This window comes from Cryptomeria japonica, chromosome 3 (genome assembly GCF_030272615.1).
Source record: "Cryptomeria japonica chromosome 3, Sugi_1.0, whole genome shotgun sequence".
Classification (NCBI taxonomy): Eukaryota; Viridiplantae; Streptophyta; class Pinopsida; order Cupressales; family Cupressaceae; genus Cryptomeria; species Cryptomeria japonica.
Genome location: NC_081407.1, coordinates 628,494,489 through 628,505,874, shown reverse-complemented (window position 1 = coordinate 628,505,874; position 11,386 = coordinate 628,494,489). Strand labels below are relative to the sequence as shown.

General features: G+C 36.1%; 1 protein-coding gene across 3 annotated transcripts; it reads left to right on the top strand.

Moving 5' to 3' along the window:
• Positions 1–944: 944 nt before the first annotated feature.
• Positions 945–4,757, top strand: LOC131033023 (phosphatidylinositol 4-kinase gamma 4). 3 transcript variants are annotated; one of them, XM_057964128.2, is made up of 3 exons: positions 945–1,289; positions 1,465–3,352; positions 3,973–4,757. In XM_057964128.2, exons 2-3 carry the CDS (start codon positions 1,889–1,891, stop codon positions 4,375–4,377), a joined length of 1,869 nt encoding a protein of 622 aa, XP_057820111.2. In that variant the 5' UTR covers positions 945–1,289; positions 1,465–1,888; the 3' UTR covers positions 4,378–4,757. The 3 variants fall into 3 exon arrangements, with proteins under 3 accessions (XP_057820111.2, XP_057820110.2, XP_059074461.1); XM_057964127.2 differs by having other exon boundaries at positions 1,462–3,352; XM_059218478.1 differs by having other exon boundaries at positions 945–3,352.
• The last annotated feature ends 6,629 nt before the right edge of the window (positions 4,758–11,386 follow it).

The window sequence follows — 11,386 nt, the reverse complement described above, 5'->3', positions numbered from 1 at the left end:
ATGAATCAAATATCACAAAAGTATCAAAAAGCATTGATCTTTTTGTAGAAAATAGGCATCGATCCTCATTTGTTAGCATCACTCATCACCAATAACCAAAGATCAATAAATTAACATTTATTGTCAATGCATTTTCTTAAAACATTTGCATCATAATCACTTATTGATTTACATTGGGTTTTGATAACAATTGACAATCAACTTAGTGACATCCATTGACATCACAAATTCACATCCATTGTGTCTCTTTTATTGCTTTGTCTACTATTGTTAACATTGTCTTGGGGCTTGACTAACCTATGTAGAGAAGTCTTGAACTTCAATCCTTACATAATAGCTCCCACAATGCACCTTAACTCCATTAAGTTTTCCTTACTTTAACTATATACAAAGTGAATAGATTCTGTCAACATCAAAGATCTAATTTTGTAATGAAATTGCTATGCCCTCCAAACAAGATCACTGATGCAATCATATCCCAAACATTTGAAATCTTAAAAATCAATTACCTCAACTTTTAGATATAAAATTCGATTGAGATTCTCAATTTATAACACAATATCACATCAATCAATATTAACCACAATCAATTTCAAATTACTCAATTCCTAATTCATCTTATTTCAACATATATCTAATAACAATCTCAATTAGTTTATTATAGTCAAACTCTTAAGTAATTTATCTAAAATTTAAATTATATTTAACTGACCTATATATTTCGAGACGCTGTTTATTTTCCTCTAAAGAGCTAGAAGAGTGACTAACTAACTAAATAAATAAAACTATACAAAATATTAGTTACAAATGACTCTTCTAGAACTACCTACAAAGGAGAAATGTTCCACAAACGACGGCTTAATTAGCGGGTGGGGGGTAACAGAAGCTTCATTTTTGGGTCAAATAAACGAATACCACGATCTGCCAAGAAGTTTCCGAGATAAGTATAAGAGATCTTCTCGCCCGGAAGCGATTCCCAAATTTAAGCTTGACCAAAACCACGTTAGATGGGACCAGAGCCTGAGAGAGAAAACCGTCTTTAGTATATTTGTTAATTCAATAAATCATTTGTACTGTTATTATTGACGGAGCTCCGTTTGTTGTTGACGCAATTTAGAGTTAATCTTAACGCTGTCAATGGAAAGAGCTATAAGAGGTTCATTTAGTCTTCGCGATGCTTAGAAGAAATCAGAGCGGACATTATTGCATCGAAATAACTTCAGGTTGCAGAAGTGAGACGCGCTGCGTGTGGTCTCCATTGCATTCCTTTCGTTCTGTGGAATCTAAAGGTATGTTTTTTCCATCATGCTATGAGATTTGATGTCTGTTCGGTTTCCATGCCATGAAAATTTGAGGGGATTGCACGAGAGGCTTCTGTGAATCTATGTACATATTGTACATGGTGTTGTATGCTAAGCACTGTTAATAAAAAATTGGGGGTTTTTTGTTGGGTTGTATCAGAAGGCAGGGGACCTAAACTCAAACATTCTATCTGGGTTATCTATTTTGAACGGAATTATTGCTTGGAAGCCATCAGGTTGTTGATTGAATGACCTGTGGGCTATATCCATTACATCTGGGTTTTCTTTTCTGGGATTAATGGACCTGTAGTGTTGGAAGTGTTCATTTGGGTTGAAGTGGTCATTCGGGAGCCTTAGTTTGTGATATATTATGCTGGGTATTTAATTTTCAAGGAATTATTGCCTGGGTATGATCAGAATGTTGATTGAATATTCTTTGGCCAATACCCATTTGGTTTCCTGAGATTAATGGACCTGTAGGGTTTGGAGTTGCTGGGTCCTTCACCTCGAAGGATCGTTGCCCCTGCTTTATACAGGGTTAGGGGTACATAAATTGAACTCTTTAGGTCTTTGTTTTTCTGGAAAGAATGGCCACCTCTGGGGTTGTCCTGAGCCCTGTGAAGGAGGAGTTTCTTTATTCTCCGAGAAGCCCTCAATGCAGACATGGGTTTCTGTCGGAGGCTATAGTTATTTACTTGTCAGTTAATGATTCTGGAATACCCTTCAGAGTTTTCCCCACAGAAACTATAGCTTCACTGAAGATGAGAATACAGACATTGAATGGTTTGTATAACAAACGCCAGAGACTTGTGTATGAGGGGAGGGAGTTAGCCAGAAATGACAGCCTGATCAGGGATTATGGTGTCACCAATGGGAAAATTCTGCATCTGGTCATAAGGCGTTCTGAGCTTCAGGCTGTCACCGTGAAAACTTTGGATGGAAAGGAGTATGCATTTCGACTTCAGAGAAGTTCTAGCATTAAGGAACTGAAGAAGAGGATTGTACAGAAAGAAGGAAGAAGCATCAGTTGGGATGAAGAGCAACTGGTTTTCGAAGGGAAGCAGCTTGAGGACCAGAGGTTGGTAGATGATTTGCCTGGGGAGGAGAATAACAATGTTGTTGTTCATTTGTTTGCGAGAAAGGATGCCAAGGTCAGGACAAAGTCAAATGGGACATTTTTAGAGTTGTCATTAGATGTCTCTGTACCTGAACCAGATCTGAAACAGTATGATGACATTCAATTTGATCAAGTAACAGAGAAGATGTCCTCAATGCAGCTAGCGCAGAGGCCGTTTCCACAGAAGCTATTGCCTGAGAAACGAAGTAATTATCATGATAAGCTAATAGAATATCAGACTCTTGTAAGAGGGCTTCCAAGATGTCAATATCTCTTAGAGCCTGTAACGGCCAGCTCCAGGCATAAACTTTCACCTGCTTTCCAACATATGATCAAAGTCATGAGAGAAGGCTTGGAGCGTGGACAGAGTCCAAATATGTCTAAAGAGGGGTCTGGTGGTGCATACTTTATGCAAGATCCGACAGGAACCAAATTCATTGGTGTATTCAAGCCAATTGACGAGGAACCCATGGCTGTAAATAATCCCAGAGGCTTACCGATATCCTTGAATGGAGAGGGTTTGAAGTCAGGTACTAGAGTAGGTGAGGGTGCTTACAGGGAGATTGCAGCCTATATACTTGACCATCCTGCCAGTGGCCCTCGATCAATGGGTGGTGATGAAACAGGCTTTGCAGGAGTTCCTCCCACAATGATGATCCGGTGCTCTCATAGTGCATTTCATCTAGCTGCGGGTTTTGATAGGTCGCGTCAAGAATCAAAGATGGGTTCTCTACAAAAGTTTGTGGATAGCTATAGTAACTGTGAAGATATGGGTCCAGCTGCATTTCCTGTAGATGAGGTGCACAAGATTACTGTGTTGGATATGCGTTTGGCAAACACAGATAGGCATGGTGGGAACATCTTGGTTTGCAAAGGAGAGCAATCATCAATCCGGCTTGTTCCTATTGATCATGGTTATTGTCTTCCAGATAAAGTATGCATTTCTAAACTTGCAACTTTTTCTGTTTGTGCAAGAAAATGACATACTGTTTATTTCTGAATCATCTCCACACCATTTTGGTTTATTCCATTATGTGTGTTTTTCAAGAATACTGTTATTAAATTTAACTGACTGCCTACAAGGATTTGGAACTTTTACATGCAGTCCATCGAGAGTCTAAATGTCAGTTTTTCTTTATGGTGATGCAGACATATTCTATCCTGTCCTTTTTTCAATCTTTTCTTATGTGCCCAAACAGCATGAAACCTGTATAGCTAAAACTTTCTTGTTTGCAAGCTTGGCTGAGCAAATTTCTTGTTTTGCTTCCTTTTTCATAAAATTGTGTCTTAAAGGGATTTTGGAAGTCTTACATTAAACCCATTCAGAGCTTCTAATGTTGATTTTTTCTTTTTTTCTGGATGATTTCTTTGTATTTACCCTTATCATCAATTCTTGAAAGCATGAAACTTTGATAACTAAGACTTCTTTGTCTGAAACTTGAAAGCCCAGCTTCATGAATTTCTCGTTTTGCTGTTTCAGTATTTCACAGAAAGGCTTGTTGTATGCTTGTTTAATATTCTAATATCAACAATTTTCCGTTGGTTCTATTGCAGTTTGAAGATTGCACTTTTGAATGGATGTACTGGCCTCAGGCTCAACAACCTTATAAACCTGAGACTCTGAAATACATAGAGTCCTTGGATGCAGACAAAGATATTGAACTGCTAAGGTGTCATGGCTGGAATTTATCTCTTGAGTGTTCCCGTGTGCTTCGTGTTTCTACCATGTTATTGAAGAAGGGTGCAGCTGCAGGTCTGACCCCCTATGAGATTGCGCTCATCATGTGTAGGGAGTCTCTCAACAAGCCATCGGACATTGAGAATATCATGGAGGAGGCTCAGGAGGCAATACTTTCACCCTCTAGTGAGGCAACATTTCTTGAAGAAGTATCTGAGATAATGAATCGATATTTAGCAGATCGAAGGTCAATTTATCAAAAATATAGTGCAGCTCATTAAAGTAGAGGAAAATTGACTTAACCTGTAAATGTTTGAAGTGTCAAGTTCAGTGGATCACAGATTGAAATGACAGTAGAATACCTTCTGCGCTCAGAAGTTATGAGATTGCAGCATAGCCAATTTTTTACATTCATTTTTTTGGCACACCTTGATTTCTCAAGATCGGTGCAACTTTTGTTTTAACCATTCATAGGAGGCACTGTGCCACTAAACTTGAAGTAGTCTTGTGGAGTCTGGACTACATGTTTATGTTGTTACATATGTTATATACCGAACGAAGCCTTGTATAATTGTGAAGCTTTAGGAATACATTTTATGTTATATATAAATTAATCTTATAGTTAGTAAATCTTTATATAATTGTGAAATAGTTTCTGAGACTTTGAACTTGTTAAAAGCAACTGAATCTTTCTTATAATCAAACTGTGTTTGCTATTTGTGTGGATCTAAAAACCAATATTGATAAGTAAAATGTTCTCATCTATCTGGCTCTGGAAGGTAACTGCAACATCAAATTAAGTTAGATTGTGTGGAAATTCTTGCAATGTAATTCTCAGCACTGAAAATTTTCATCATGCAATCTTCATCCACGCTATTAACTTTTATGTCTAAAATTGGTTTCATGCAATCCTTCTGCACTCTTGTTATTGAAGGTAACCATTTCTTGTCAGACGTATCAAATCAAAATGGTTCTTCTGAACAGTTCTATTGGTTGCAATAATTTTTTTATATATGTTATTTGTGTAATGTCTTTACTCTGACATCTTGTGTATTGAAAACTCTCTTTAGATCTCCTTTGAGCATTGTGTTCAAGCATTACGGTATGGCCTATAACTCTTATGCTTGTTACTGAATGAGATTGCAATAAATATTCCAGGTGGAGGAAGGCATCTAAGTCCGAGTCCATAGTTGACATAGCAGATCGTATTCAAGTTCGTTTCCCTTGAAATATTGTATTACATAAGGAAGCTGAACAAATCATCTACTATAGCATTAAAGGGGGGCCGACCATTGGATGCTATGATGAGAATTTGCTTGTGTATGTATCATTCATTGATGAAAGTCGAATGCAAAAGATATAATATTATTGGAGTGTCTTAGTAAGGACCCAATTAATTTAGTGTGGGTGAAAATAATGTAATGTGCTGCTGTCTTCTCATGATTAATGTCTGGTGGCGTGGGCAAAGCGGGTGGCAACATGTTGCTTTTTGTGATTGCTTGTTTGTGGTGTTGACGGGGTGGGGAGAAGCCAAGGGAGTGGCAACTTCTTGTTGCTTATTAAATTGCCTACCACCTGCATTTACAACCCTCTGACATATACATACTAAAAGAAGCCAAATTCATTTTCAGATTCCAAAGTTACAACATGCTACAAATCATGGCGATCAGTGGCATAGGAACTAGTGAGATGTTCTCTTATTCAGCACTGCGCTACTTGTAGCCTTTCTCATATTTAATTATTCACAATGGCTGTTTGACTGCCCTCGAATTTGAAGTATGTTATTGCATTTTTAACTTATGTAGGTGTCTGAGTTGGTGATTTGGATATGGTAAACAATCAAGGGTTGAGCAGCTAGTTGATGATGTAGAAATAGTAAACCATCAACAATTGAGCAGCTGGACATTGAGTTTGATAACTGTAGAAAACATCTTGGCCAAGAGTGTTGCTTACCACAATACTCGTAGTGTTTTACTGCAACGTATAAAGTAAGTTGTTGCAGTGGCTAGTCAGACACAATTGCGCTGAGCACTGCAGGAAACACTCATGTAAGTTTTCAGGGGACTTGATGATGTTGATTAATGATTTATTCCTTGTTTTCTTCTTATCACTATGTTCTTTATCCAAAATGCATTCAAATATTTTTACTCAAACCTACTGGATTTCTGCAAAAACTGGATCTTATATATTTTTAACTATATTGGATGTACACTCTTTTTAAGGGTAATTTCTGGCTTTAGAAGTTCTCAAACTTGGTGGATTTCTTCAAAGACTAGACTTGAAATATTTTAGGTGCATTGTATGGAAGTTCTAATGACTGTGTTTGAAGATTTTTTTATTTTTTTAAATTAATTTAAGGGAGTAAAAGATTTATTTAATAAAGAATCAAGTTCGTCAAGAACACTTCAGAAAGGAAGGAGAAAGCTCCAATTTATCGGAAGAGAAGAAAGTAGGAGAAAGGTTTTGGATCTAAATAACATGTTTGAAAGCAGAAAGCAAGGCGAATACTGAAGTGAGCATGTAGAGGTGTTCATCATGCAAGAGATGAAGTCAAATTGGAGATTTATTTTCTAGATTTTTCTTTTGTTCTTCCAATCTTCTTTTCTCGTTTCTTCTATATATTGTAATTGGTGCAATCAAGAGAAGAGATTCCTTGGCTGGCAAAACTTTGCTGGATTCGGCACTCGAGCCTTTAATGGCAACATTTTGTAATCATTGTGCTCATAATATTATTGTGACTATGCAACCTAGCTTTTCACATTAACTTATTCTATTTTTTGGTTCCAATTTCATAGTTTGGAATTTTTATTTTTATTTTGGAATTTTTAGTTTTTAGGTTCCAATTTCAAGTTTTAATAATTCAACACAATTGAATGCAAGAAGAAAGCCGAATTATATAGATTACACAAAAAAGAATAAAAGCAATTTATGGTCACTAGAAGCTGGAGACAATTGCGTGCAAAAGAGAGAAAATTTGCACCCCGCATAGTGTATTTACAAGGGCCCCACCTTGTAAATACATTACAGGGGTGCAAATTTTCGCCCCCATAGATGGCGCCATACCAGCAGCTGGTATAGAGAGATGTTAAAACACATGATGAGTAGACTATGTTGTCAAAATTTTCTTTGATATTTTGTTATTGTACAATGTCATCTTTATAATAGGTAACAATAATTAAAGGTGCTATTGAATGATAGGTACAAGTATTTATAACTTCTATAATCTTATTGGCCAAGCATTGTACATGATTGTTAAAAAAATAATATGCATATTGATCACTTGAGTCTTAATTACGCAGTTTAAATAATTTAACTCAAATGAATGCAAGAAGAAAACCAAAGTATAGAGAGATGTTAAAACACAAGTTGCATAGCCTATGCTTTCAAAATATTCTTTGATACTTCATTATTGTACAAATGCAATCTTTCTATTTAGTAACAATATCTCAAGGTGCTATCAAATGATTGATAGATCCTATTGGCCAAGCGTTGTACATATGATTTTGTTAAGAAACAAAATGCAAATATAAATATATGTGCATATTGGTCACTTGATAGCACCTTAAGTGTTGTTTTTAGTTTTCACTAATTTTCTTAAGTACATTGTGTAAGGTTATAACCTTAAATTATAACAATATATCAATGTTATAAAGGTAATGACCTCTAATGAGATTATGTTCTAACATTTAATCATCTAAAGATAAAACCTTTCTAAAAGATATTGCTTCATCATCAATACATTATAAATCAAATATACAATAAAAATTTGGTGGCCTATACCTATCGAATGGATTCTAGTAGCACATGGATCATCTCAAGGGTCCATGGAGTAGGGGATTCTTGATCTTACTTTCAAAATGCACTCTCCTTCCTTCTTTTTCCTTTTAACTATAAAGGACCTAAAAATTCTCTAAACTCCATAAAATTCACATTTCTAGAAGAAATGTTTTTTTGATTTGTAGATTTCAAAGCTTATAATGTTTTACATTATCACCATATCCACCAAATATGCGTTTATGTGCTTTTACTTCTAGTTTAAATTGTTTTCCTTGAGCCACATGAATAAGTCTCACAATCAAATACCCTTAAATGTGAAATAAAAAGTTTCTTCCTATCCACACTTCATAAGGAATTTTTTCAAACAGAGTTAAACAAAGAGATCAATTAACCAAATAACAAGTAGTAGTCATAATATGTGAAAAATTCATTTATCTAATTGTGTACCACTTAAAAATATTTTTGATTCTTTCCATTAATATTGGCTTCATTCTCTCTACACCTCCATTTTTTTGTAGTGTGTAGGTATAGCTTTCTACTTGAAATGATGGATAATAGAGTCTAACCTAAGAATGCAAACTAGGAACCATTTCCAAACTCTTTCACTAGGGAACAATCAATTAGGCTCAACTTCAATCCCTTAGGATAGTTGAGCACTTGAATCAATTGTTCCCTTTTTGAATGATATGATTTGATATGATTACATGTAAAGATGCAAGAACTAGGTTTAATGATGCAAGATTGACAAGGATCAACACAGATAGACAAAAACAAATCAGAAAGAAAACACAAAAGTGCAGATCTAGAAAGGAGGTGCAAAATAGAACCCATCAATAAAATATGAGCCTAAAATAGTCGGACCACTGTGTTATGTGCCCTAGTCTAGAAAAGTGTCTGGGTGCAAACAAGTGTCAGATCTGGTATCAGGAACAACCAAATTGCATACCCTCCAAAATTTAGGTTAAACTGGTAGGACTATGGTGCTAACTGACATAGCCTAGGGGTTTCACATGTTTGAAATCTAGAATTGTGTCTCATTTTGCTCTTTTCAACCTTGCAACTTTCAGTTGTCGGATCTATAGCCTACACATAGAAAAGAGGGAAAATATTGTGTTGTATAGGAGTTCACCTATGTCAAACTCTAGGTAGGAATTAACCTAGATACTACAACTATGATTGATTAGAAAAGAGAGCTTACCCATGGCAGGGCAAAGGCTAAATCTAAAGTGAAATGTTGAATTAACAAGATTATACCTCAAGATTGATGATGGTGGTGATGCATTGCTTTTTAGACAATTCCTCCAAGTGTTGATGAAGTATCATGATAAACCGTAACAAAATCCATCATGGAAACATACTTGGAGATAGCTTGTTGTAGCTTGATGCTCCTCGTACTCAGATCTTCTCTTGAAGGAATTAGGAATGCTTGTGAATGAAAGTGTTAGATGTTTGAAGATGATCAAATGAACTAGAGATGATGCCTTTATATAGGGTTCTCAAAGTATTTTCACTTTTAGGCCAATTTACAATGATCATATCAAAATATTGACATCAGATCACAAATGCGGGAACTAACACTCTGACATGTCTGAATTTGGGTCCCTTTTGGAGGGTTTATGGCACTACATGCCATGGTCCACCCAAAAAAGGGTAAACTAAAGACGGTTCAAGGGTGCATAGGCCTAGGAAATTGGATCAAGTCACCTCATGAGCATATGAAGATATTTTGGATGAGAATAAGGCCAAAATAGGCTTAAAATGACCTAGAAGGAAGCATACTAAAGCAAGGGCTCAAAAAGAAGTGTGAAATTGTAAGGGGTTACAATTTATGACACTACATTTAGCCCCTACTTAAGCGGGAGTATGAAATTACGCTCATACTTGTGGTAAAGTAGAGATGGTGAGATAGGGTTGAACCAAGGGAAACTTCAAGCAAGGTTAGCAGGTTAGTTTAAATCCAAATAAGCATAAAAAGTCAAATAAAAGCAATAAACTAATTAACTTATACCTTGCAAGAGAGGAGTCTCTCTGGTTCCTCTGATTTGGACACTAGTTGAAGCCAAGCATGTGCCCCTACTTGACTTGCTTGGATTGGTCCAATGGTGGGATGTGGATGGCTCTCCAAATTGCACAACAAGGGATGGATACGAGGATGGATAAGTGCTCAAAGATGGATTAAGGATACAAATATGGCTATGATGTGGATGCTCTTGATGGATGGATAAAACTCAAATTAACAGTATAAGATTGCTTGGATTGTGGATGATCAAGTGAAGGGATGGAGACCCCAATTTATAGAATTTAATAGAGAAAAATGGACGGTCAAAATTGAAGAGGAATGGAAGGCTAGGATTTGAGGAGAGGAGATCAAATGGATCAAGGGACAATGACATGACAAGGGGGGTGTAGACCAAGAGATTTGTTATAAAGGTATTTCTTGTCTCCACCCTCCTCAAAGTACATGGGGAAGAGTTCCCAATGCGCCTAGGAGGAATAAAAGGAATTAAAAATTCCTTGGGGGATGCACATGGAATTAAAAATTCCTAAGATATTGTGTGCATGGAAATTGGAAAAGGGAAAAGAAATTTTAAAATTCCCTGGGAAGGTGAGAAGCATGGGAGAATGTGAGATTTTCACCCAAAAAGGGAGCATTTAAGGTGGAAGGTGAAGAAGGGGACAAAAGGATTTAGCCATAATCGGCTATGGTTGACTTTTGTGCCTAATCATGGGGATTAGGTACTAACAAGGGATTAGGGGGATTATTTAGAAGAATTAGGTGAGGATTAGGAGCAAGTGGGATTTGTAGGATTATTTGACTACGAGAGAGAATGAGTGGAGGTAAATAAAAATTGAAGAATAATGCTAAGAAGGATTAAGAGAGTTTCTAGAAGAATTAATTAGACTAATGATGGATTAGGAAAAGGTGATTTGTAGGAAGCACCTAGATTAATTAATTAATTGAAATTAATTAATCAAAAGGGAGGATTAGGAAGAATTAATTTTGAATGCCATAGAAGAATAAAGGAAAATTGATTTATTGAATAAATCAATCATTGGACTATAGTGACAATATTAATTAGATTAAATTTAATTAATATTTAGAAGAATAACAATTAACATAATTAAATAAAATAATTATGTAGGAGAGTTAAATTAATTAAAATAATTAATTTAAGTGTCCACATTTTTCCCCTCTTTTACGTAGCGACAAAATTGTCGATGGGTAAAAGATAGAAAAAAGAAGATGCCCCGGCATAAAGCGTGGGTGGCATATGCCCCCTCAAGAATTTTTTAGAATTTTTTGAAAAAAATAGTGGAAAATTCTCGAAAAGAAGAAAGAAAGAGAGAGAATAATGAACGAATGAGAAAGAAAGGAAGAAATGATTGAGGAAAATAGGAGAAGAGATAGAAGAAGGGGAGAGACAAAAGGGCAGGCCCGCAAGGGGGCCCATATAAGCCACACAGGGCCCAATGAAGGGTCAATGTCACACAACCATTGGAGCAAATCAGAGC